This window comes from Vicugna pacos, chromosome 10 (assembly GCF_048564905.1).
Source record: "Vicugna pacos chromosome 10, VicPac4, whole genome shotgun sequence".
Taxonomy (NCBI): Eukaryota; Metazoa; Chordata; class Mammalia; order Artiodactyla; family Camelidae; genus Vicugna; species Vicugna pacos.
Window position 1 is genome coordinate 9,681,448 of NC_132996.1, and position 27,837 is coordinate 9,709,284.

Genomic DNA, 27,837 nt, shown 5'->3' on the forward strand with positions numbered 1-27,837 from the left:
GAAAAACACTGTATTTAAATGTATTTAGACTAACATCTCTGTGTATTTACTGCTGCATCCCTGCCCAGAGCTGTTTATTACCCTTTTGCAGTATTAAATGATCTTCACGAATATATTTTTTACTACTATCATTATCTAAATCAGTGGGACATGGAAGAAACCTCAGTGTTTCATTCAGTTCAGTTCCCTTGCCTCAGAATCAAACTGTTAGTTTACCCATTCGAAGTAGAGGAGTGTTTTTTGTTTTTTGTTTTTTCTTTTCTGAAGTTCCCCTTACAAATAGATTTCAGGCCTGCAGAGTCTTCCAACCCTCACATTCAGGAATAATTTCATGACATGTATTTTCATGCTTCATAATGTTCTTTCTTTTTTCTATCCAATTTTGTCTGTGTTAATAATTAAGATGTATTTTATTTATTTTTATCCAGAACTTTTCCCATAGAAGTATTTGTTAGGATTAGAAGATCTCAAAGAGACAAATTCAGCCAAAAATAGTTTAAAAGCGTATTTTGGCATCTGCATTGCTTTGTACCTCTAAATTTTCCCATAACATAATAAAGTAAAATGGTTTTGGAGTGATCCAATGAACCTTGTCTATTCTGTATCTTTAATTTTTAAAAATGGTGTTCTAGTGGTATCTATTTTCCAGTGGAATTTTAGGTACTTGTTTCTTACTTGAAGTTTTGGTTGAACCTGGCATCCCCTATTATGGGGTTCATGGCATGGACTTCAGTATGTATGTAGTGCCTACATTAAAAACTACATTTTATTAAGTCCTTACCTAGAGAATACTGAATATTTTTTGCAATTCATTTTCCAGAATTACGCCATGATGATTGTAAACAGAACAGGTAGGAGAAGCTTACAAAGTTGTGAGCACACTTGTGCTGTTTCCTGTGAGGAGTGCATACCTTTTTTTTTTTTTTAAGTGTGAAATAGAAATTTCAGTCACATATCTGTAGTATTATTATTTCGCGGGCATATGGAAATCATCCTTAACCCTGTGAAGCCACGATTGAAAGCTGAGGACGAAGCGATGGTATGTGACACTACAGATGAGCTTGAGACAGCTGAAGAGTTGAGAATTCCAGCTGGAGAGTTTCAAAAATTAATTTATCTGTTCTTTTCACAGCATGCATTTAATTTGTAAAAATGAAGGTACTGATGATTTTAGGGACCTACAATGGCAGCTGACCCAGTTCCTAGGTCAGGTATCTTGCTGGTTTGAAGCATCTTTCCTGTTAGAACAGCGTTCTGACCGTTGATCAGAAGATGCTAATCGCTAGTTCTGCTGATGTCTGAGGTCACTGCAACCGAACAAGCCTCTTCAGTGGGTGTTTGGAGAGCACAAGAGGCTTTTATGTACATTATAACACCAAAAGAGTGGCAAAGAGACAGGCTGTTGGGGAATGAGAATTTGCGTGGATCACGGGGCCAAAAGCAAGAAGTCTAGAAGGAAATAGAAATGTTGAAAAAGCAGAATTAACTTTCACAGGTATCACGACATACTGTATTATTTTATCATCATCAATATTGATGCTATATAATGCAAAAAATGGTTTGTAAACTTATAAATCTCATATGTCTACGCACTTTTTAGATGGCATTTATTACTGGAGTGTTAAATGCTCTGTGTTAGCTGTGAATAGTAGGGATGATGAGGAAGACAAATAGACAAATAAGGAATAAATGCTTGAAAAAAATCATAGGGGTATGCAGAAGCTTTAGGGTTATAAGAGTGCACAGTTCCATAAAAAGGGAAAGACAAGGAAAAAAGAAATGTTTATTTTATTGGTAGCTGGATGTAATTGACCATATTTTCTCACTTGTCTGCTCTCATATTCAGATGAGTAGTTCTATTCACTACTCATTTCTTGGAGGCATTATGGGACTTGCTTAGACGCCAGCATGTTGATTGAGGTGTAATTGCAGCCCTTGAGCTATTTTGGGGATAGTCTGGCTTCCCTGTAACTCTTTTCACACTTGATACTGAGGCAGCAAACCCAGTGGTTAAGAGAGCATAGCTTTGAAATCAGCCTTGAGTTCGAGTCCTGATCTGTTACTTCCTAGTTACATGAACTGGAACAAATGGTTTAATTTCCGTGAGCCTCAGGTTCCTCACTTATAAATGAGATTAATAATACCTATCCTTCAGGATTGTTTGTGCATTAAGGGAAATACATGTGAAGTGCTGTTCCTGAAACAGTGACTGTGAGTAATAGTAACTGATGTGAGTAGAAATGAGGATGTGGATGATAATGATGTCAGCTTGAAATTAAACGGCTGTAAAGGGTGAATGCATACAAAAACTGTAGAGGCGTGTCCTACACAACTAGAATATAGCATGACAATGTATTAACTTCTTGCTTGGTGTGTCCCTATCTAGCATAGGTATCTGACTTTACGTCATTTGGGAACAGCAGATTTTGACTAAGGACTTTGTTATTAATCAAAACCCATGCTACTACAGGACTATTAGTGTGAACAGTAAGTTTTAAATTTAAATATTAATTTTTTCTCTTTTATCAAGTATGACTGCTGAATATAAAGCACCAATATAAGATAATGCTTAATGAATAAACTTAAAAAATCCCATTTATATTTGATCATTTTATAATGAGCAAAACTCCACGTTTAAATGACACCTCACTAGAGAGTTCTCCATTCAAAGTTGTGTACATAACAAAGATAAATTTCTGCCTTTCTTTATGAGCAGAGAGGAACTTAGCCTTGGAAGGGACAGCCAGAAGTGTGTTCTAATGAAAAGTAAAACAGTTATATTCCATTAGAGTGCACTTGTCCCCAACTTCAAACTGACATTCCAGGATTTGTGAAAATAAAATGGACCGATGTAGGCCAGCCTATCGAGAATTAAGTTATAGATTAAGCCAGTCTTAAAATGTTTGCATTGATTTTACCCATTCACTTCTGTCCACAGCTCAGTTTGAAGCAGGATGGTGTTACTGAAATGCCAGAGTTGGTTTAAATTAACAAAGTCCCGTAGCTTGAGAACTGAAATCCAAGTGACTTCCACGTTAGGATACACAGAATACTTACGGTCCTGATGTTACCGAGTCTAAGCTCATTCTGCCCACCGCACAACAGGCCAATAAATTGGGAGACGAGGTATTGGGGCAAGGAATAGCGACTTTATTTGGCTCAGAAGATGGCAGAGTCCATCTTCCCCAAGTCAGAATTAAGGCTTCTTTTATACTAAAAAAGGGAGGGGGTGTTGTTGGTTGTTGCAAACTTCTTGCTGTAGGAATTCCTTGATCTTGCAGCTGTTCCCGTGGATCAGGTCATGGTGCCCCTGTAAAACCTGTAACAAAACAAACATTATTTTCTATTCTGCAACTTGTTGTCTTTATGTAAGTGCGAAAGTGTTGCTATCCTTAGCGGTCGGAGCCTGGAGAATAGGCTCTCCTGTATATTTCAGGCTAAAGGTAATATTCTTTTACAAAAGGTACAGAGCTAGCAAGGCTAAGCCTAGGAAACAGGGCACAGGGTTAAAGCCAAAGGAACAGATCTAATACGGAGTCAGATGTGTTCTGTTACACTGACTTTACCAGTATTGTGCTCACTTTAATTGATTCTCCGTAATTGATAATAATAAGCTGACTCCAGTATACATCTTGAGATCTTAAAGGCAGAGGTTATCTGAAGATGAGGGGACAACCATCTGTGTCAGATCTATTTGGTTTGTGTTATTAAACTTCTCGACTACTACATAATCATTTTCCTCATTATACATGTAAACCAGACAGCTGTGCAGACCTCAGATCTTGCATTTAGCTTGTCATACGCAGCCTTGCCTTTTCAAAGAAATCTTTTTTTTTCTTTTCCAGAACTGGTATTGGCAATTTCATCTTAGCAAAATACTGTATTTATTCCTACTGCTTTGCTTGTGATCATCCAGATTGACTTAGCCAGAGACATACAAAACAGGCAGGCAGGTAGAGACACCTGCTGTCCCTTTAGCAGCTAATGATGTGATTGCCTCTTCTCTCCCCCCTCCCCCCGCCCCCAGCACGCACACACCCTACGTCTCCCTGTGACACTAATGAGCATCTCCCAGTGCTCACCCAGCTCTCACTAGGGTGCTCAGGGGTGTCGTTGACAACTGATTGAAAAATGAAAACGACATCCTCAGGGGGGCGTAACGGAGGTCTGGGAGGGAAAATACATTCCCTGGCCGGGAATTTCTGAAACATTTCGAGCCGGTGAAGTAGTCGGGTAGAGGCTGGGGAATTTCCCCAGCCTTCCCCGCGGAGCCAAGTAGGAGGCCGAGCTGCGCGCGCCGCCGAGACGCGCAGGCTTTGGGATTCACCTCTTCAGCCGCTGGGAGGCCCTCTGCGTTCCCCTTTCCCCGGCGCCGGCCGCGGCCGCTCGCCCGTGCAGTGGCACCCGCCTTCCACCAGGGAGCCTCGGGCGAGCTCTCCCCCCGCCCCCCGGCCCCCCCACCCGCTCTGCAGCTCGCTGGCTCTCTCTTTCTCCCTCTGTCTCACTCTCTTTCTCTCCCTCTCCTATCGGAGCACAATGAAAGCCTGTGAAGCGCCGTGACTCCGGGCAGCGGAGCCAGTGTCAGCAAAGCGGCGAACAACAGACGGGAAAGAGAAAGGAAAAGACAAGCTACTTTCTTTTCCATCTCTAACGCGGAGCCATCCAAGAGATAGAACCACATTGCTTATAGCGAGTCCAGACCCTCAGATCCACTGGCCGGGGATGGAATGTACAAAAGTGGACAGAAAAGTGGCTGGACATGACTCGGTGCAATTTGCTGGAAGTTTGTAAGTTTGACCATCGTTTGTAAATTACTCTCGGAAGAGTTTGTCTCTCTTGATACTGTATTAGAATAGAGCCGGGGGTGAGGAATAGAAACGTAAGAGGGAAAGAAAAAGAAAAATGTGTTGAAGGCTCTCTCTCAGTGGCTAGTGACTTCAGACTGCTTGCATTTAAAGCTGGGAAACCTTACAGGGAATGAGGCTTTTACCGGTGATTGGATTAGCTGAAGAAAAAAGCATGGTCCAAAAGTCCAGTTACTGACATTAACAATTGAAAAGCTGTCTCCCTCTTTGGAGAGAAGACATCCTACAGCACCCCCCCCCCCCGAGAAAACACCGGAGCAAAGGGAAAGGGAGGAAAAATTAAAAACCAAAAGACAGTCTCTCTGGATTTTTGTACGTTTTGAACATTGACTTCAAAAAAGCTTCTGAAACAGCACTTTTTTTTTTTTTAAACCTGAGGAAAAGTAAAGGCTGGGGGTTCCATCGAGCATGGTGGAAATGTGTTTCTTTGCAGAAACATCCCCATAAAGAATCTTCAGAAACAACTACGTGAGGGGGAGTCCAGCTCTCCATTACCCTCTCTCTCAATTCCTGTTGCTGTCTGTTTCTCTCTCTCCCTTGACAATCCCTGAATTCTTGCTCTAACCCACAGATCGTGTATTTACGAAGTACCTAGTGGCTCTTGTCAGCTTGCTGGGGGAGAAAAAAACCCCACTAACTCTGTCCAACTTCTCCAGAGCTGTCAAATGCAATTAGAGTAAGTTGATTGGGGTTTGTTTCCAACTTATCCTCTGCAATTGGTTTCTGTTCTTTCTCCGCACCCTCTTTTTCACTAATTCCCTTCCCCCATACCTTCTCCACGACTCCCCCCTCAACCTCTGAAGACCTCTGTTCATGTGGCCCTGAACACTGAGCGCACATTGTCAAAAGCAGACTTGCCTGCAGTAACCAGCAATAGCCTCCTTCCACTTCACCATCCCAGAGGCAGCAATCATTGTGTCCAGTAAGATGGGGGACACAGCGCCCCCGCAGGCCCCCACCGGAGGGTTAGGGGGCGCCCCTGGGGCGGGGCTCCTTGGAGGGGGCTCCGTCACCCCGAGAGTGCACAGTGCCATTGTGGAGCGCCTTCGGGCTCGAATCGCCGTTTGCCGCCAGCACCACCTGAGCTGTGAAGGACGCTATGAACGTGGTAGGGCTGAGAGCTCAGATCGGGAAAGAGAGAGCACCTTGCAGCTCCTGAGCCTTGTACAGCACGGCCAGGGGGCGAGGAAGGCCGGCAAACACGCCAAGGCCACTGCCACCGCGGCCACCACGACGACAGCCCCTCCACCACCACCTGCCGCACCTCCTACAGCCTCCCAAGCGGCCACGCAAGCGGCCCCGCCGCCCCCGCCAGACTACCACCATCACCACCAGCAGCACCTGCTGGACAGCAGCAATAATGGTGGCAGCAGTGGGATCAGTGGGATCGAAGGGGAGCAGCAGCCACCGGCTTCGACCCCCGGGGACCAGAGGAACTCAGCCCTGATCGCGGTAAGGCACCTGGTTTTCTCTTGATTCTGGCTGTGGTCATGTGGCCTTTGGTGAGGGTGGAGCTTTCCTCGGCCTGATGTAGGGTGGACGGCAGTGAAAAGGGCCAAGATGCCACCTGATGACCTCAGAAGCCATTGGGTGTGTCATTTGTGCAGTGTTCTGCTCTTTCTCGTCAAGTTCTGCGGGTGCTCATTCATGAGTTTCCCTTGCCTTGAAGAGTATTCCTTAAGTGGTCAGAAACTTGCATTTTCCAGAGGCTCCCTGGGGCCCACAGCTTGTGGAAGGGTTGGCTACAAGCGGCAAGATCTGAGCCCCTGAGGAAGGCCTTGTCTCAAGGAGCCTCCTGCGTTGGCTGGCCAGCACTGAGTAGGCCCAGCAAGCTGTGCTGAGCCTGAAAGCACTGAGCAGTCCAGCTGCCCTTTATCCAGGCTTTTTCCTTATTGTCCCATTTTCTCTCCCCTCTTTGAAGTGGCCCCTTGTCCTTGGGTGAAGAGAACGTAAATGGTAATCTAACAGACGAAGTTCCCTGAGGGTCCCCTCACTCAAAAACCAAATTTGGGGGAACTGCCCCAAAGCCTGGAGAGGGCATGTTTTTAAGAGGCCCTGATTTCCTCTGGACTCCCCCAGTGCCCCAGTCCAGCTGCTTTTCTCAGGCGCTATGATCAGGCAGTGCTGACTTACAACATGCTTTAAAGTGGGCGGGCGCAAGGGGGCTATTTCCATGCTGTCATCCTAGAAAGTACCTTGTCTTCAGCCACTCCTGGTGACAGGACCTCAGACCTGAAAGTTGTGATTAAGTTTCTGGCTGGAAGTTCTTCCTCAGAGGCATGGACACACCCCATCCCAGAGGGAGCAGCCCTCGAATCATTGGTTCTTGGGGCCAGTCCTGGTCAGGTGACTGCCTGCCGTGCGCTGGCTTCTTCCCCCACAACCCCCGCCAAGCTGCTGGGCTGTGGCCGTGGCCTCTGTGTAGAAGGTGGAGCCCTGCCCTGCAGCCCTGGAAGCTTCCTCCAATTTCTGAGTTCTGCGGGGCTTCGGAAGTCCTGTGTCTGCTGACAGCGCCGCTCCAGTTTGCCCAAGCAAGCCCTGATGAAAATCAGCCACAGGAAACGGCCAGGCAAGCCTAAACGGCCTCCAGAAGCCTCCGAGGGAGCTGGAGAAGGAGCCGTAGGGAGAGGCCGTCCTCCAGCCAGGCCCACATGGATGCTGCTTGGCGGCTCCTCCTTATCTCTGGCCTGGGTCTGTGGTGGTGAAGGCTCCAGAAACTCCAGGGGCTAGACTGATCTTCCTCTGTCCCACCACACACACATTTGGCTTGGGATGCCTAGAACTGCAGCTTCCTGGCGCCAACTCCAGATGAAAAATAACTAACAGTTAAACAGTGTTTGCTGTTTTATGCTTGGATACAGTTAGCCTGTGGGGTTTTATCAGCGCTTCAAGGCCTGATTTCCTTTCCCTCCCACCTGCTCTATCCCCACCTCTCCCTGGAATTCCCTAGGACAGCAAGGGGAGTTTGTTTCCTGAAACAGAGATGCTGAGGTGAAGGGGGGAGGGGCTGGAAAAGAATCACTCGAATGGAGAGAAGAATGAGGTTTGTATGTGCGTGTGTGTCACTGGCATCTGCAGCCAAAAGTGTCTAAATGCCTTGATTGTCCCCAGTCAATTTATAATCTGTCTGCAAGTCTCCCAATAATACGGCTTTGTGTACTCCGCCGTCTCCTGGTAAGTGTTTCTGGGGATGATACAGGGAACCAGGCGCCCAGCCCTTCTCAGAGGAGAAGACTGATCTCTGTCCTGGGTGCCAAGAGCAGACGTAGCCATCACATCCCAGCCTCTGCCAGGAAGGTGTCTGCTTATGGCCTCGTTCTTGTGGTTTTTGCCTTTGTCAAATTTGGAAGGAAGACGAGGCTGCCTCCTCTTCTTGGGGGTTTGGGGATGTGAAATGAAACCGACTGCAGTGGTTATTGTAACTTTACGGTGGCTGTATCCACTCTGGGAGGAAGGGCGAGCGCGGCGCCTGGCCTTTCCCGACTGGAGACTCACAGCTGCAGAAGTCAGAGGTGGCTACAAGACCACTCCTGGTCTAGGAGGGGTCTGTTTTCTCTCTCCGAGTTACCAGTCATCCCCTGAAACCTCCCTTTAGAGGAGCTGCCTCCCTGAGTGCAGTGATGACGAGCGATGCAGTGAGAGTTGGGAGGACAATGTGCAAGTTATTGCTAATGGTGGCTTTCCATTGCAAACGTGTGCCATGGCCAGGGTTGACCCAGCACCCCTCTTCCGGTTATTGGAAATTCCCTTCTCCATTTTAGTTTCTAAATTTGGCGCTTTGTTACTCAGCATGGTACTGAGAGATGGTGATGCAAGTACTGTATTGACCTGATAACATTGTGTCCGAAGGGAGGCCTGGGCATTCAGGAGTGGTGATTCACTGAGCCCACTAGATCTACAGGTCTCACTTTGCTCGGGCTCCCCTTATTTTCAGAAACACCATTCACTGAAGGGGGCCTCTGCACAGAAGGAGTGTCAGAATTCTTTTGGAATAATGTGTCCGTAACCAGATTTATTTCTGTCCAGGTGTGTTGAAGGTATCCCTTTAATAGTTAATTCGTATTCCGTAAGTGGCCATAAATGTCCTTTGGAGAAGGGGAGAGACTATCGATCATCTAAAATAGCATCTGCACTGACTGTGTCCTCGGATGGAAACTGTGTCCTGCATACCTGCTAGTACAATGCCTTGTGTAGCGTCAGAAATATCTGAATGAGGGTGAGAGGAGAACTTCTGTTCTGTGGGAGAATGTTGACTTTGAGAGGTGCTGTACTGCAAGAAATTTATCATGTCTGAGATTTCCAATAGCCGAAGTTGCGTGAACAACGCAAGAATAACCTCTAAGCCAGTTCTAATTCCGTCCACTTTGAGAGCCTAATTCTGCAGCCCTTAGTCAGCCAGTTTCTTCATTTAGCTCAAGTCCAAGTTCAGGGGAAGCCCCATTACTGCAGAGACTGCAGGAACAGGGCCTTTCAGAGGGCTTTAAGCAGATCTGCATTTCCAACCACTTGGAGCAGGCTTTAGGCACTAAATCATTTTCTGGTGAAGTATGTTTGAATCTTTGAATGAACTGTGAAACTGAATAATTGCTGGTCCATGGACCAGAAAGGTTTAGAGCTTCCGTGGTGCATTATTAATCTTTCCCTTTTGCCTGAGACAAGCTCTTTTTCTGTTGCTTCGACTGTGTTGCTAGGATGGATAGATAAGTGGTTCCAAGTCATCTTTGGCTTCAGAGATTATCTTTTCCCTAATGTAGTGTGGAGGGAAAGAAGCAGATCAGACGAGGAGTCTGCATCCCCGGGTCCGTGCCTGCTTGATCACGAACCAGCTGGGGTGACCTGGGACAAGTTACTTAGCAGTCGTCCGTAGAAACAGAACAATAATGCTGCCCTGGCTTGTTGAGAAAGCAAATGAATGTGTTTCTGAATAGGCTTTAGGAGAAAAAAAAATTAAGCACCGCAGAAATGCAAGGCATTATTACTAGTATTACTAATAATAAACTGCTAAACAATGAATCCTCATACCGGTTTTGCCAGGGATTAAAAGTGTACTTAAGCTTTCAGTTGTCTGTTTTAAATGGTGAAATAGCTTTTATTGTAAACAGAGGGATTGGTATTTCAAATGCAGTGCTGTCAAGATAAGACTGAGCTATCCGTGTACTTCAGTGTTCCCGAAGGTCCCAAGAAATCCTCGTTAAAATGTGCCGCGGTGTAAAAGTGTTTAGGGCCTTTTACAGGCTCCTGCGTGGACCGGAGCAGTTTTGAAAGGTGTCTCCGCTGGAGTGTGTCAGCAGTATTAGAAAAGCAGTTTGCACACATGGCATGGGAAAGTTCAATATTTTGTCAACAATAGTCTAAAATGTTAATTGTTAGCTTAAGAAAGTCAAACAAGTTAAATCATTGCCAGAGTTCCCTGGTTATTTTTAACTGATAATAATCAAGTTTCCAATTGACAATTTAAAATTTGAGGGCTGTAGGGTGAGCAGTTGCGGGACGGCAAGAACAGAAATAATTTGTTGGCCAGATCTGGGTGTCTGTAGCTGTCTGTGTGATGAGCATCTTCCATGGGACCGGGAAAGGAGTGTTTGCATTATTTATATATGCAGCCATCATTTCCTTGAGAACTGACCTATTTTTGTTCTGTTTTCCAGAACAAAGTAATATAGGGAGAGTTCTTATCTACCCAGGACCTTCCTACTACTTCTTTCCAGTAAATATAAGATCTTACAGAGGCAAAAGAGTTCAAGTGGGGAGAGAAGTTGGTGCGATCCTTTATCAAAAATGGACAGAAAGCTTGTTTTGACAGCAAAGTCGTGTTATTATGTCAACCGAGATGTCTTGCTTAGTTTAGGTCAACGTTTGTTTATAGAGGGCCATCTACTTTCTTTGAAATAATGCCGTTGCTAGGTGATATTTATCAAAGTTTTCCAAACCTTGAAGTTTAATGCTGCATGGCTTCCTTACGCCGGGAAACCTTTTGTTAAGGATCAAGACAAACACGGGTTTTCAAATGTTCTTAAGCTTAACAATTCAGCATGACTAAGAAGAGTGGCCCTGACTGGCTGATTCTGTTTTTATTGTTGTTGTGTGTGTGTGTTTTTTAGTGCTGCTATTTCATCTTGAAAAGCCTAGAAGGGAATCTGAGAAAAATCATCCCGTTCTGTCTGCTATGCGTGGTGGCTAAGCCCTTCCAAGTGGGTTCCGCCACTTCCTTGTGCTCCAGTCCAGACCCTTTGTAGGTTCATAGGCAGGATCACACTTAACGAAAACAATTCTAAATTCTTTCTTCTGCATTTTCGTGATAATTTCCCTCCCACTTTAACAGGGCCTGTGGGAGAATAGAGAGGAATACAGCTAAAGACATGGCCCCTTCTTACTTACAGTCTAGTGGGCACATCAGGACCACATTGATAAGGTAACTGGCAAAAGGACTAACTAGGTGGAATGGACCAAAACTGATACAGAAAACCAGAGAGGGAGGGGGACAGGAAAAGTGCGTAGGATGTCAAGGCACTTTTATTGTATACTTTATGTAATGCTTTAAAAAAAAAAAAAGAGGGGATGGGGGTGTAGCTCAGTGGTAGAGTGTGTGCTTAGCATGCATGAGGCCCTGGGTTCAATCCCCAGTACTTCCATTTAAAAAATAAATAAGCAAAACTAATTACCGCCCCCCCAAAATACAAATCAAAAAATTAAAAATACAAAGAGGGGGATAGATAAGCAACATTTGGCTATTTTACAGACAAGGAGACAGAGGCATAAAGGTTTGATAAATGAAAGAGTTTCATGCCTAGATTTTATAGTTTGACTTGTGTTTGATCCCTACTTCACACCTACTTCGCTATAGGATCTTAGGGAAATAATTTTATTCTGTGGGGGCATCAGTATCTTCATCTGTAAAGTACAGCTAATGTTCCCTTTGCAAAGCAGTCAGCATAGTGCCTGCCACATCTTAGGCGCTCAAAACACGAGTGCTGTTAGTAGTTGGGAAGCCAGAGGTTCAAACTTAGGCCGGCAGCACTTTATGGAGAGTGTGGGTCACCCGCAGGCCTGGGAGGAGGGCGAGAAGGTGGAAAGGAGGAGTGGGGTAGCTGCGTGCAGGTGTGTGTGAACCGCGGGGACCGAGCGCGGAGCCCGGCTGACACCGTGGTGGGGTGTGAGCCGAGAGAGACACAGGGGAGGTCGATCCCCTTCCCGGAGGGTCTGGAGCTCTGGCAAGAGTAGATCAGAAGCAAGGAAGGCTCAAAGAAGTCGGCGTCTGTGAAGCAATAATAATCCTTCATATACTTGAAGACAAGTATTACATTTCCCCTCCAGCAGCCTCTTCGCATGGCGCACTGCCTAAGTGTTCTGTATTACCTATCTTCAAGTCCCCTGAGCTGCTTAATGCCTCGCTATTTACACACTTCTCCCATTCACTGTGAGTTATATACAGCGTGACACGGCCTTTGGCATCGCAAGGAGGTGGTTTTAAAAGCACGCTAGCTAGACGCAGAAGAGAAACTAAAAGAAGCAGAAGCAACTACACCTCTCATCTTAGGCTGGCCAGACTTCCCGGTGCAAAGAAAAATGGCCCCATGGGTAAAAGTGTCTTCTCCTGATGTGTAAACTGATCTTCCCAACGAATGAGTTTGCTTGTTTACTACCTTGGAAAAGTTCTTTTCATTAAAAAAAAAAAAAAAAAAGGAAGAAGAAGAAAAGAAAATCGTGAGCAGAAATGTGTAAGAAGCTGCGATCTCAGATGCTCTTTGAGATACACTTACTTTCTTCCTGGCTTTGTAATGCAGGTGTGTTACCGATCTGTTACTTGCCCTAAGGGTCAGTCAGACATGTTCCCCCTGTTTGGTCCCTGCTCACCGGGCTCAGGGGAGGCTCCCTATGGAGTAGGTGGCTCCTCCTCTCCCTGATTCAAGGCAGGATGCTGAGAGACTGCCCGTACCTAATGGGCTGTCTACCGACCGCTGTCAGCTCTGACCCTTTCCTACACATAGGTAAGGGGCAGGTGTGAAAGGATGAAAGCTGTTCTGTTTCCTTGGAGAAAGGGGATGAAGAGAGAAGTTTATGTATTCTTCACCAGGCTTGAAGAAGGCTAGAGAATTAGGCCCTACTACAACCAAATTGCCAAAGGGATGGCTATGAAATGGGCAAATAACAGTATTTTATATGCACTATGGCCTCCATAGGTCTTAATGAGTTTGGCAAAGGTTCTGAAATTTCCTATCAAGATTGTGGACTTGGATGCTTTTGGAGTTTGGGGAAATTATCTATTAATTAAATAAAGAATCATCGTGCAGAGAATTAAGGTATCCACGATGAGCAATTTGATGTAGCCTTTGCCTTCGTAGAATTTACAGTCTGAAGCAGGTGTGGGTATGGTTGGAAACTGAAGTGTTAAAGCTAGTTTAAGGAGGTAAGGCAGTGGAGAACTTAGGGGCTTGGGGCTTGGGTGAGACTGCCTTGTTCCAGATAACAGTTCTACCACCACTTAATAACTGTGTCCTCTTGGTTAAGTTAACTAAACTCTCCTGCCTTGGTTTCCTCACCTGTCAAATGGAACAATAGTGATAGAACTAACTACTGAGGGTGAGTGAGTAAATGAGGTAATTTCCTGGCTCCTTGAAGAGACACAATACATTTTAACTGTTATTATTAATGTGGGAAGGACACACTCATGTCAGATTCATGGTTTTCCCAGCTCTGGATTCTGTCCCCAGAACGGTGTCAGCTATATTTTGTGGAAGGGTATGGATTTTCTCTTTAATATTTATTTAAAATGGTTAGTGAAGTGTACCCTGGTATCCAATTTCCCTAAATAGTTTAGTATGGGGATGCCATCTGGAGTAGATTTACATTTTTCTGGAATCAGTTAAATAGTGTCCTTCTTCAGCACAGGAACAACTGATATCTCTCCCACTCCTGGGGTTCTAGGACTCCTATGCTAGAATGTGACTAGAGTGAGTGTTTATTTGACTCCTTACTCCTTCTAGAATCAAGGCAGAGTTTCCATTCAGTTACCCTGGGAGTGTGGTGTGTGGGCCGTGTGGGTAAATGAGAAATTTAAGCTGTTTCTATTGAGAATCTGGAATCCTTGGGACTGAATAGTCCAAATTTCTGAATTATTTCTGAATTATTAATTCAGAGCTGTGAGTAATTCTTGAGTGAATCTGGTCACAGACTCACAAAGACTTAGAAGTTCCCTGCAGTGCAGATTTCAGTTTATGCCTTTGAAAGCCACATCCCTAGCTCAAGTTGCTAGAAAATTAGTTCATTCAGTGCAACTGGACACGAGCAGGTGACCCATACTTGCCCTTTTCCCAACCCTGACTGGAGCGTGTTGAAAATGTCAAGCCTTGATGTGGTTCTTATGCTTGGAATCTCTTCTTCGCTCAGTACCTCCTCGTGTGTGTCTTTCCATAAGAAACACAAGGACAATGTTGCCAGGGCTTCAAAGCAAGTTTTCCTCGTGATAATTCTTCATCAAAAGCATGAAGTTTCTATGAAGAAGTGACAGGATTAGAATGAGAATAGTCTTATTCTTGGCAGATGATGTTTGGCCAAGGATGGATTTACTGGTTCCAAGTCAGAGCAAAGAATGTAGTCACGACTTTGTTTGTTTGTTTATTCCCCAGCATTTCAACTTACATCCCCCTCTTTCGCTTGAAATATACTATTCTTAGGAACTGTAGAATCAAATTTATGTTGAGTTTGTTTTGTTTTGTGTTTAACAGTGTTCTTGCTTCCTGAGTCAGGGCAGTTTCCTCCGTTAATACGGAATCATTAACACTGTCATTTTAAAAGTTCTCTTTTGAAGGGAGGGTATAGCTCAAGTGGTAGAGCACATGCTTAACATGGACGAGGTCCTGGGTTCAATCCCCAGTGCCTCCTCTAAACATGAATAAGTAAATAAACCTAGTTACCCCACCCCAAAAAGAAACTTCAAAGAAGAAAAGAAACAGAAGAACTTGAAAAGAAAGGGATAACATTAAATTTAAAAGAGAAATTCTCTTTTGTCAGAAATGTGGTTGACTTTTCTTTGTGGAACTTTTCCAGCACACTAATAACTCTCACCCACATGAAACCCAACACTTTGAATTCCCCACTGAACAACAGATGTCTTTTCAGGTAGTTCTGAAGGATTTGAACAGAAAGTTATTTACATGTCTTTTTCTTTTCTTTTCTTTCCTCACCCCCCACCCCCCCCCCCGAAAATTTACTTAAGGCAAAAGTTTGCTTCAACTGCTAATAACTTACCAGGAGTTTGTTGGCTACACAGCATAATCTTTTAGAGTCATGGTAACCAGAGTGCGAAGAAGTGGCTTAATTGAATACAATGTGTACTGTACTGTGTCTTTGGAATGATGATTGCCATCCTTCTGTGTGCACTGCTCATTTCTGGAGGTCTCTGGAGTCTAAATTATGTAAAAATAAAAGCATTCTCTGGCTGAGCAGCTGAGAAACTAATTTTTTGTTGCTGTTGTGCATCTAAGTGTGCCGACGCCTGCTAAACCAGCTAAGACTCGCATAGCTGATTGCCACGCTGCACTGTGTGACTGCAGTCAGCAAAAGGTGTGTGCTGGTGGGATCACCCTACGGGGCTGTCTCACAGAAGCACTGAACAAGTGCAGGGTCACAGACCTGAGGGTAAACTGGAGGGACCAGCGGCCCTCCTGACAGAAACACCGGGCAGAGGCGAGGGCTCGGGAAAGTTCGCACCCAAGTCCTGTGGCCATGGCACCAAAGAGAGCTTCCTTTTCTTGCTTAGATTCTTTGCATGTGGATCTGTTTGCAGGCTCAGTCCCCCAGAGAGAGATTCTGAACTGTCTTTGTGCTAAATTAAACATGAGTTTTCTCCTTGGGAACCTGATCTTTCATAGACGAGGCAACAATATCTTTTCTGAGACAGCTCCCAGCTCCCTCAGGAAGGGGCCGGCTCCAGGGCCCCTTCACCTCCACTGTCGGGTTAGCTGGCGTGAGTGTGTGCTGCATGGGAATTGTTTTGTCTAACCAGGTCTAGAAGCCCTACGGGCAAGGACTTGTATGCTAATCCTTGGTATAATGCCCAGGGACCCGTGCCGGCTTAGCATCCAATGGACGGAAATGGTCAGCGCAGCATCCAGATCGCGGGAGATTTCAACCACCCATGGGAAGGCGTTTCCTTGGCTCGCTGCCGCCCAAATTCTGAACCCACAGCAATGAAAGGAGGAGTGTGTGGCAAATAGAAGCCATCTCATTTCTAGCCCTGTCTCTTCTCTATCCTGCCCATCCCCCAAGAGGGCTAGTTCATATTGATTGAAAAACAGACACTATTCTGTCCATTTATACAGTCTCATGAGCCCTTAGAGAGAAAACAGACCAAACTCTTTTCTCCTAGATGGAAAAATTAAAGCCCATTTAAAAGAAAATTCTCCCAGTTTCCATAGTGGTGGAGGTAGAACTAGAACCCAAGTGTTCTGATGTCTCTTCCAGGTTATAAAACGTCAGCCTGTTGTTCAGAACTTTCAGTAAATCTGTGAAAAGTACAGTTGGGGGCAGGTGAGAATTTCTATTAAAGTTTTGATGGTAGAAGGGATGTGGAGTTTACAGCCTCCAGTAGATTGTGTTTCAGATGATCACAGTGATTCCTTGCATCTCACGTGCCCCTTTGTAAGGGGGCTGGACCCCTCCTCCCATTGAAAGGTAGGTGCTGTTTCTCCCTTTGAATCTTGAATAGCCTTGTGATTTGTTTTAGCCAAGAATATGTGGCAGAAATGGCATTGTGCTGTCACTTCTGAGGATGGGGTTTAAGAAGCCCTCTTGGACTGAGAATTTGTTTAGCAGGTAAATCTTAAGTGTTCTTACCATAAACAAACAAGCAAAACAAACAAATAAGTAAATAAAAATAAAGAGGGCAGGAGAGAACTTGGGGAAGTGATGGATATGTTTTTGGCCTTGATGGTGGTGATGGTTTCTTGGGTGCATACCTGGGTGTTTGTATGTCAATCATATCTCAATGACATGGTTTAAAAAAAGTCATCCTGAAACACTGAGATCACCTTATAAAGAAGCTGGTCTGGCCAACTGGAGGATGAGCCTCTGCATGTCGAGAACCAAGGTGCCCCTGCCTCTAACCAGTACCAACCGCCAACACGAGAGTGAGGCCATCTTGGACCAGCCTCTCCTCCAACCCAGCGCAGCCAGGACAGTGGGTGAGCGCCGGTGAAACTGCCCAGCCCCCTAGAGAGTCATGGGAAATACCGCCTAACTGTTTTAAGCCACTAAGTTTTGGGGTGGTCTGTAGCTTAGCAGAGCGTAACTGAATCAGAGCCAGAAAACCTTAGCACGGAAGGCTGTCCCCTCTCTTCCGGAGCGTGGCTCCAGGACTGGTTACTCAACATCTTGGAGGCTCGCTTTCTGCTTTTCGTGATAATAGAAACTATCTCAAAAGGTGGTGAGGATTAAATGAGGCAGTACATGAAGGAACCTAGCATGTTGTCAGGCACGTGGTGGAGCTTAACACGCGTGAGTTTCCTTGCTTTGCCTTTTGTCTCCTCGCTGTATGGTGATTCGAGCCCCAACCCCCATCACCTCACTTGCACTTCATGTGCGACAACCTTCTCATAGGCTTCCCCAGCTCACTATTTCTCTGAACTACAGTTTATTTTTTCCCTCCTGGATGATGGCCTGGTCCTGGCATTCCTCCTAACTACCAAATTTCCAGCGTTCTTGTTCCGCTCCAGGGAACACATCTGCCTTCGGTAGTCTACCCTGAGAATAGGAAAGGGTTAACCTCATAAAGATGTCACTCCCCTTGTACTGTTATGCTGCCCTTGGGAGAGTCAAACAGCATAGCAAATATATATGGGCAATGTAATTGCCTTCGATCTTCTAGGTCACAGAAGACTTTGCTGGCGAGCTCGGGGGTGGGGGGGGTGGGGAGGGAGTAGGCATGTTGTCTTGAAAAGCAGAGTTTCTAATGCCTGTCGCTGTTTTTGTTTGTTTGTTTTGGTAGCAGATGACTGTAAGTGTCTCATCTTTTTCCATCTGACACTTCACAATCAATGATAAGTAAAGAGGGACGGAACAGTGATGCTGCGTTCTACTTTCTGTACTTGTTAGTGATCACAGTGCGTCCTGGCTGGGGAATTGAATGGTGAAGGTCCTAGTGCTGCCACTGATACCAGCTAGTAGCAACTTAGTCTTTTGACCTCCCTGGTGCTTACCGTCCTTCTGGGAGAACCAACAAGGGGCACTTGCAGAGTGACCTGGCTCAGCTCCGAGGCCCCTTTTGGGCTGCTACCCTGTGAATAAGTTCCCTGATACTTTGGTCTTGTTTTTCAACCTTCAGTCTCTCCTTAAATAGATCTGTTAGGAAGAATGGAGAGGAGAGGCGACCAGGGTGGGACTGTTTTGTTTTGTTTTTTAAAGGAAGTGGAAGGGATAAATCGGGAGTTGGAGATTTGCAGATACTAACTACTATATATAAAATAGATACACAACAAGTTCCTACTGCAGAGCACAGGGAACTACATTCAGTATCTTGTAACCTATAATGAAAAAGAATCTGAAAATGAATATATGTGTGTATACGTGTGACTGAAACATTATGCTGTACACCAGAAACTGACACAACATTGTAAGCTGACTAGACTTCAATAAAAAAAGAATGCAAATTAAAAAATAAATAAATAGAGGAAGTGCCCATGAGGAGGGTCTGAGGTAATCTTGGGAACAAGGTCCAGATGTGGCGAAGGGAGAACGCACAGAATTGCTTACCCCCCTTCCTAGAAGTCAGGAACAAGACACTCATTATCTGAGCCTATTTGATGGGGTTTAGGGGTCCAGGATCAGGAGCTCGGTTGTAGGACTAGGGTTTGATTTATTACATGTACTTCAGCGGGAAGCACTGATTTTTCTCCCAGCTCCTCCCACTTAACACTTGCGACATTTTTCTAGATAAAGAAGTTTTCCACTCCAGTACTCCTGTGAAATAATTACATGAAATATAAAATGTGAACTGTAGAGCCTCCCTTCCTCAGGAATTGCCCGGTGTCCTGGCTGTGTACGTCGTGCTCCCCATCTGTTTGCCTCTCTTTCATATACGTATAACAATTGAGAAGTGCACGTTAATGATGGGAATTTTTATATGTCACCATTTCATTTTTTAAACATGTTTCTGCTTTAAAGGGAAACAAGGAGAAAGAGAGTCACTAAGAAATTGGCCTGGGGGAGGGGAATTCAATCCACTGCCTTTTTTTTCCCCTTATCACTGAAACCCTAAACAGAGAGTGTAATCACTTATTTCCCAGGGGCAGCCCTAAGCCCTTAAAACTCAGATCTGTGTAAGGATTTAATAGAACTGGAAAAAAGAAACGCACAGGATCTGCTCCAAACCAACCAACAAAGGAAAGTGTACCCAACCAAATATTCCATCTAGAGAATTTCTTTGATAGCACAGCCCCCTCCCTCCCTCTTTCCTGATTGAGTTGGAGCACAGCTCTTCAAATTGCATTTTTACAACTCCTAGAATCTTGGGGTTCTGTGGATCACATCGCTGGCTCCAGTTCAGCCCAGTGTGTCTTCTTTCACAAAGCAAGATGTAACCAGCAGGAAGCCAGAAGGGGCGTTTGGTTGTGGTTGTCATTTATTCTGTTTCAAAAGGTAGACACACTCAGCTTCACTGTTAGATGAAGCCAGGGAGTTGGTGCCTTTTTTTTTTTCCTAGTAACTTCTAAACTCCTTAGCTTTTCTTCTAAGATTTTTTTTTGATTTTTAGATGAAAAGGTAACATGCCTTTTCTTTTTAAAAATAATAAGATAAAGAAAGTTGAGTTGCCTTTCTTTTCCCAATAGATTGGGTCTTACTTTTGCTTAGCAAATGTACCCCAAATCCCCATTACATACATACACACACCCCATTTGTCTACCATGGTTATTTTTAGTATATATAGTATGCTACTATTAGTATGTGTATAGACACAGTTTGATTACATGGGTGACTTTACAGAGAAAATAAAAGTGAAGAAATGCATTAAAGAGTATGGAAAAGGTCACCTTTAAAGGAAATTGCTCCAGAAAAGAGTAAGCCAAATTGCAGAAACTAGGAGAGAGAACACTGTATCATCATGGTAAGTGTGGGATGACTGGAGACCTCCTTTCTGGTCCAAGCTTCATGGCTAACTAACAGGGCGACCTTGGGACCAGTCAGTCCTCCTCTGCTTCTTAGTTTCCCCATCTGCAACCCCCAAGATTTGGATTCTGCACCACTGTGCTTGGATGGATTACTCTTCACACACAGGATTTGGCTCAGGTATCACCTCCTTGGAGAGACACCCCCCCCACGTGGCTCCCCTAACTAATGTACACATACATGATTAATCTCTTTTTCTCTCCTCTCCCCGATCACTTTATCCCATTACAGAGCTTTATTGTCTTCATAACTTTTATCACTGTCTGGATTTACATTGATTCCTTATTTGTGCATTTCCTGTCTGTCCCCACTGGAATGTAAGCTCCGTGGGACCAGGGACCTTGTTGGTCTTGTATCCCCAGCCCCTGGCAGTTCCTAGAACATTTGGGATCTACAATAAATACTTGTTGAGTGAACAACTAGATCAGTAGCTTTTAAACTAGAGATGTTTTATGAATCTTTCAGGGATGGAAGTGGGAAAGAGAGATGGAGGAACACGTGGCGGGCCTCCGCTGTCTCCACTTCCTGTTTACTTATGTGTATATTATGTATATATGTGTGTATATATACAGCACTAATTTTTTATCACACTAAAGCATAAATGACTTTATGTAAACACTAGTTTTTAATTATACTAAGGCATAAGTGTATATATGTTATATATTATATATAAAGGTACATCTCTCTCTCTCTCTCTCTCTCTCTCTCTCTCTCTCTCTATATATATATATATATATATATATATATATAAAGATTCATGATTAAAAACATGGCCCATGGTCCAGTGCTACAACCATTTGAAAGATACAGGGCCGTGATGATCTCTTAAGATTGTTCCCAGATTGAAATTCTCAAGTCCAGTATCTCATGAGTAGAAAATGCTGGTACAAAGAAAAGGATGATGGAATAGAGGTTACATATATTGAGTGCCTACTGTATGCTAGGTCCTGTGTTGAGCCTTTGGACCACACAGGAGAGACAAAGTTCTTGTTGGACGGAGTTCATATTTTACAGGGAACAGGGGTAGGGACAGAGAGTAAACAAAGGAATGAGGTCAGTTTAACTAGTGATACAGTCATGCATGGCTCTTCGTTCCTTGAAGTGGCTGATTGGAGACTGACTGGGGTTAATTACCAGGAAGCACACACTCTGGGAAGGGAAAAGTGGAGACCCTAAACACACGGTTACCCTCAGAGCTAGAAGATGGGCTGCTTTGCTAGTGCCTGCTCTGAGCTTGGACAGCTGCCCTCACAGTGGTCCTCCTGGTCCAGGCCACGTGCTACTTTGGCCGGTCTGTGCAAGATGCTGGTTCTGATGCTTCTAGGGAGGAGGGTGGGCCATGTCAGCACTTTCTGTGCCCTGGAGCTATCGTGATCATTTTGTTAGAAGTCACCGAGGTTTGAGAATTAAAGAGAAATGGCTGAAAGGCTCCTTTTGAGAAAAGCAGACTGTCTGTCATTAGTTATAGAAACAGAAAGCGTTCAGGAAATTAGCACCAGGGCCATAAGGAGATGGAGGATTAGCAGGCCCTCAGGAGGCAGGCAGAAGCAGTAACTGGCATTTGCAATGGTCGCAGTATGCTCCTGCATGGAGCCAAGCCATACAGTCCTCACTGAAGCCCTGTGCTGTAAATAAGGTGAGTGTAGTGTAGGTTTTTTATTCTACGGATGCGAAACAGAGTCGGAGCAGCTGAGAAGTGCTAATAATATCATACTTTTGAATAGCAAATTTGCAGTTTGCCGAATGTGTACACACAAGTTTATTCTCTGGGGTATTATTACACCCATTTTAGAGACTGGTAAGAGGTTCAGACTGGCCTGCACTAACTCTGCTGGTGAGCAGAGCCACTGTCCTGACGGTGCAGGGCAAACAGCTGGCAGAGTCGGGTAGCTGGGCCCCCAGAGCACCGCTGAATTTGCATCTAAGATGAGGACATTGACTGTCTTGAGCTCCCAGAAGCACACCCACACATATTTTGAAGCAATGACTCTCCTAGAAAGAATGGCAATCATGAATGGAATGAGGATGTCAGACACTCAGGGCACATCAAATCTAGATTAAGGGAGACCAGAAAAAGAGTTGTGTGTGTGTGTGTGTGTGTGTTTTAATTCATTAATCTGTAAGAACACAAGTCAAGGTGAGAAAAGTTTTTAATTTATGAAAGGCTACTCTTTGCTACCTCTGTTAGGAGTCTAGTGAGTCAACCCGCAGGTCTGGGGAGACAGGACTGCAAGGGTGTTATGAAGAGAAGCTTGATCCTGAATCAAAGAAGCAGATTCATCTCTGAAACCAAGACTGGTCCAAGTTTTTCTCCTTGATGTTGTTTATTTTGGAATGCAGATCTTAGATGGAGCTTAAGAGAGGGACCTGCAGCTCTTTGCTGAAAAGTGAGTTTGAATGCACTCAGATCCAGAGTGAGTGTATTTTTTATGCTGATGGTGTTTTCTCATTACCTGGAGAAAGTATAGAGGTTCATAACTGTTAGGATTTTGCTTCAAGGTGGAGAAGTGTCTTATTCATCTTTGTATTTCCGCTATTACAATAGTGTTGGACATCTAGTAAGCAAGTGTTTGGTCAATGTTTGTTGAACTGAACTGGGGTGAGCATGAATTTTTAAAGGACCCCAACCCTTTCTATTTCTGTGACTGTATGTTCCATGTACCAGCTGTGAAACACTGATCTTTAACGTGTTCTTTTGGTTCAACATTTTTTTTTATCACACTTATTAAGTGTTTAACGTGTCAGGCACTCTTCTAAGTGTTTTTTTGAGTTTTAACCCATGGTCCCTCATAATCACACGATGAAGTAGGTAGGTATGATCTTATTTCCACTTGACAGATGAGGAAGTTGAGGTGTGAGGTGCAAGGATGTGCCGGGTCACTCAGTCATGCGTAGTGGAGCTGGGGTTTGAACACAGCAGATGATACCACTGCCCATGTGTCCAGTCATGGTGTCCGACTGCATCTAGGAGAAGGTAATTACACAGGCAATAAGGGACTCCAGCTCACACATGATCCAGGCCTGACGTTGGAAGCCACGTGAACCTGAGGCATTTGAAAGTCAATAGCAATTAGAACTGACTCGTCTAAAATGCAGACAGAATTCTGAATGAATGCCTACGGGCCACAGATTACTCTTTGAGACAGTTGCCATTCTCCTGTTTTTTAAGAGGTAGGAAGTGCTTGAACATGTAGGATCCATGAATGGCAAATGTGTTTCAACTTGCAGCCAGGGGAGGTTGGTGGTAGTCACCTGAAGGGCTGTGTAGAGAATTCCAAGGCGGTATCCAAGCTGGGGGTGGGGAAGAGGGCCATGGTGGTTTATTATTGATACCTGTGCTGGGCAGAGAGAAGGCGGTGTGGTTGTCAGCCCTTGGGGCGGACTCTTCAGGACTCAGGAATCCAAACCTGGAGGATCTTGAATATCGACTTCTGGTGAAATTTTAGGTTTTCCCATGGAGAAATGTACCAAGACCTGATCACACTGTGAGTGGGTCTTACATCCATTTGTAGAATAAACTTAGATTTACATGAGTTCATTGTAAGTGTCTTGAAGACAGGTGAGTTCCTTGAAGACATCGTGCCCTCTATTCTCTGAGAGCTCAGATAAGGTGACTGAGGCTTTTTCCAGTATTTTGTAAGGTGCGGTGCAAGCTCAGACCTGACTAGCAACCAGCTTACCCCCTAAGTCCCTGTGACATGGAAATTCTGAAGATACCATTGCTCATGGTCAGTATGCCGAAGGAAATCCATTTGGGGTCAAGGCGGAGACAGAAACAATGTAGAAATGGGCAAATCATGCCCTAAACGTGAGTGAGATCACCAGAAATTTCTTTTGGGAATCAAATCCTGCTACAGTTGCTTTTAAAATATCCTTAGCAAGTTTGTATTGACCTATATTATTTTGTTCATCCCACAGTAGGCGCTGGGAATGGAGTGGTTCTGTGGTCTCTTGGAAAGTATTTTTATTTTATCAGTACCCTCCTTTGCCCCCAGACGATAAAAGATGCAGCGTCTTGAGTTTGTGAAATCCATGAATTGAATGCAGACTTGTGTGTGATGGCATCACCTGTTCCACAGCTTTGTCAGGTTCTCCGAGGGTTCCCAGGGCCAGAAAACCTGAAGCCGAGGCTCATGGTGGTGGGAAGAAGCAGCCAGCGAGCCCAGGGCAGCATGATTCTTTACACAGAGCAGCCGGTTGGAGGGGATCTGAATGCGTCCTTTCTTTGTGTGTCGTTCATTCTGGTTTCAGGAATCTGAACAGAAAGCGCATGGAGCTTTCTTCATGCCTCACATACTTCCTTCACCCTAGGCTTTCGTTATCTGTTTTGTTATCTATCTAAACATTTCCTTCTTTCCCAACGGCAAGCAGCCCTCAGGTAGCAGCCCTCTTTGTTCCGTTCTGCAGTGGAGTTGTGAGCCCCGTCCAGCAGTGTCTTCCTTTGTTTTTTAAGCGACCTCCTGCCATTTTGAGCCTTCCCTCCCTCCGACCTTGACCTCTGACTCCGAATTTATGTCTCCGTGTCATGCTGGGGAACTTCTTGGTGAAAAGGATAGAGCTGAATTGGAGCTTCGTGTCGGGGATCTTCATAGCAACACTGACTCTTTAATATTAGCTGTGCACTCCAGGCTGCTCGAGTTCGTATTTTGGCAGTGGACCATCAAACACCCTATTTTTAAGAGCCTTTAGCTTAGTTGTAAACATGTGCTGTGCCTGGGAGCTCGCTTTCCTTACTCATATTTACCAAAAGCGGTTTAGCTGTTGAAAAGTTGTTACATTAAAAAAAAAAAAAAACTCAGACTTTGGGACTATTTTTCCACTCATCTAACTCAAAACTGTGCGATCTGAAAAAAGGGAAATTTGGCATTCAGTCACTTCATTTGATGGTCCAGTCATATTGGTAATTGGAGGGGAGGGAGAAATGGAACTGCTCGGTCCTTTTGCTTTGACACATGCCCGTCAAACCTGCACGGAGGAAAGAATGGTTGCCACACACGTTTATGTGATTGACCAGAGCAGCTCAAAGAAAGGCAGTTCAGTATACTGAGTGAATTGCTTCTGCCTTTAAAATCGTCTATATTTGGAATAAAAGCATTCTATAGGCTTATTTCCTGCACAGTCTGAATTCTCCAGACTCTACTGGTCCCATCAGGAGAACATAAATAATGTCCCAAAGCCTCGCTGGTGTGCACACGTTCAGAGGTATCACTGATGTCTAGATACTACGTGACAAGTAATATCCACAAATTTGGGGAAGGAAAAAGTATCACAAATATGTCTATCTCTTCTCTCTCTGGAAGGAATTTCAGCAAGTATAACAAAACGTATTTAATCTTTTGAGGAGTTTGTGACTTTCAACCCTAAAAGCAGAAGCCTCAGGAATTTAAGTGTTCAGAAGGAGAGTTTGAACTTTGCCATCTTCCTCCTGTGATTTAAGAATCTAAAAGTAACGTTGGGCAAATTCTTGCACTCCATCACAAGAGAAATACAAGCTTTCCAGGAGGGCTTAGCCTCTCTTGAAACCTTTCTGCAACAGAGGAGGGCAACTGTGCTTCGGAGATTGAGCACATTCCTGAGGTGGAGGGAATAAAAAGATCTCGAGCGAGCGTGTGAGTCTCAGGAGTCACGAGCCCAGGGGGCAGCTCTGTGGCGTGGGGGCTCGTTGGCCTGGAAACCTAGCTAGCCAATCAGCGTGCCTTTTCTGCACGGATCCTGTCGGAAGGCACCATCCCTCAGCATTGTTTTTACCCCTCAGGCTGCTTTTAGAGGTCATTTCCTCCCCACATCCTGGGGGATGAGCTCCTGCACCCATAGCACACGGATTCCGCGTGTTGGCTCCCACTTCTGCCCATGGCTGGGCTCTGAAGACCTTGGCTTCCTTGCTCCTTGTCATGTAATATGTTGTCTTACTGCTATGTTTTCCACTCTGGCTTTTAAATCTCTCCCTTTTTCCAGTGCTTTCCAAGACGAGACCCTTCTGTTCCTGGTGGACAGTCATTCAGTATAACACACACACACACACACACACACACACATACATCACAAACTCCTCCCGTCTCCATCTTTTTAAAGTAATAGTGAGTTGAAGACTATCACGGTACGTAAACCCAGAAATTCACAAGACAGTGTCTCCATGCCAGAAGAAGGTGGGTAGTGGGAGAGCGGAGAAACACAACCAGCTCCACAGTGTGCATTGTCTGCCCTGCTCCTGGCAGTTAGATCTGCTCAGGGATGAGACAGGGCGTCCTACCAGAGTCATGTCCAGCATCAGTGAAATGTGCTTCCTTCTCGAGTTGCCATGTGCTTGGGTGTACCAGAGGGCTAGAAAATGATCTCAAAATTATACTCTTCAGTCAGCTGACCAGAGCTGTGGTGACAGTCTAAGTGGTACCTTTCGTACTGACTCCCGTGTCCCAGCCTCCCAGTGTGTCATCAGACCTCTGATTGTATTTCATCATTAGGTTTGCTGTGGGGCATTAATTGACAGGTGACATAAGCCAATCCGTGTAACAAGGAGTCAGTTCCACTTCACTCCATTTCCCTTTGTTGAACGACAAGTACTTCATGATGTATCTTAACTCATAACACCCCTTTGGTGGAAGAGGCATCAGTGCTTTCTCCCTGAACCATCCTGGAAAGCCCCCTGTAGCTTCTGCAGGACAAGCTGGTGATTTTCACTGACGAGTGTTCTTTGCACAACCTTGTGAGTGAGGTACCACTCTAGGTATTTTGCAAAGTTCAGAAAAATCTCACCCCATTCTCTCTCAGGGCCAACCTTCTGTGTCTGAGCTGTGATGTGATCATTGAATTCTCTGTCCTTATTAAGATCTGAAAAGATTTAATCTGTAAACAATGACAATCTAATTGTTTCATTTTATGGGTTGTATTTCCTCCACGATTGAATGTTAGTTCCTTAACAATTAACATAGAATCAAAATTAATTTAATTTTTCTTGAAAGTTTGTAAGAATGTCTCTTCCCACCCTTGGGTGAGGTGGGTGCTACTTCCTGAGCTGGACCTCCTTCAGTCTAAACACAACCCCGATTCTGCATCCGTGCCCTCCTGTAGCTGCTTAGTCAGTGGCAAGGAAAAGAGACCGTAGTGAATCAAAAGAACACCTTTAGGAGGGAGAAGAATTGGCAGAGCTGAGCACATAGAATTCTCTGTAGACATTCTTATCATGAATTTTCGCTCAAAAGTTAGATTCCATGTTCAGAAGATAAAAAGATTAATTGGATCAGGTATCTACTGATGCGTACCAAATGACCCCCAAACTTAGCAGCCAAAAACAGTAATATGTCCTGTCTCGTGCAGTTTTAAGGGTCAGGAACTGGGCAGTGCTAGCTAAGGGTCTCACATGAGGTGGCAGTCAAGTTATTGTCTGGGACCACAGTCACTTCAAGGCTTGACTGAAGATGGAGGATCTGTTCCCAGTTCACTAGCATGGTTGTTGGCAGGACTCAATTCCCTGCTGGCTATTGGCCAGAGGCCTTGGTTCCTTACCTCTCCATAGGCTGCTTGTGGGTTCTCAAGTCATGGCAGCTGGCTTTCCCCGGAGGCAGTGATCCGGAGAGAGAGAGAACCAACACAGAAGCCACACACCTTGGCTTCTGCCGTATTCTGTTGGCCCCGTGGGCCAACCCTGACTCAAAGATGTGAGTATGAGAAGGTGGGTGTTGCTGGGAGCCATCTTGGAGGCTATTTCAGATATGAATGAGTAAACACTAGCCCAGGCTGCCATGTCCCCTACTGTGATATTAAGGAAGGTTGTACCGTGGACTATTCTAAAATTAGAGCATTCATTCATTTC

The 27,837-nt window shown here is 44.9% G+C and overlaps 1 protein-coding gene across 1 annotated transcript in view; it reads left to right on the plus strand.

Annotated features, from left to right (window-relative positions):
• Positions 1-4,498: 4,498 nt before the first annotated feature.
• Positions 4,499-27,837, plus strand: part of MAML2 (mastermind like transcriptional coactivator 2) — a 343,366-nt gene continuing 320,027 nt past the window's right edge. The window contains exon 1 of the mRNA XM_072968935.1: positions 4,499-6,317. Within this exon, the coding sequence (XP_072825036.1) occupies positions 5,793-6,317 (525 nt within the window). The 5' untranslated portion in view covers positions 4,499-5,792. The remainder of the gene's footprint in view (positions 6,318-27,837) is intronic.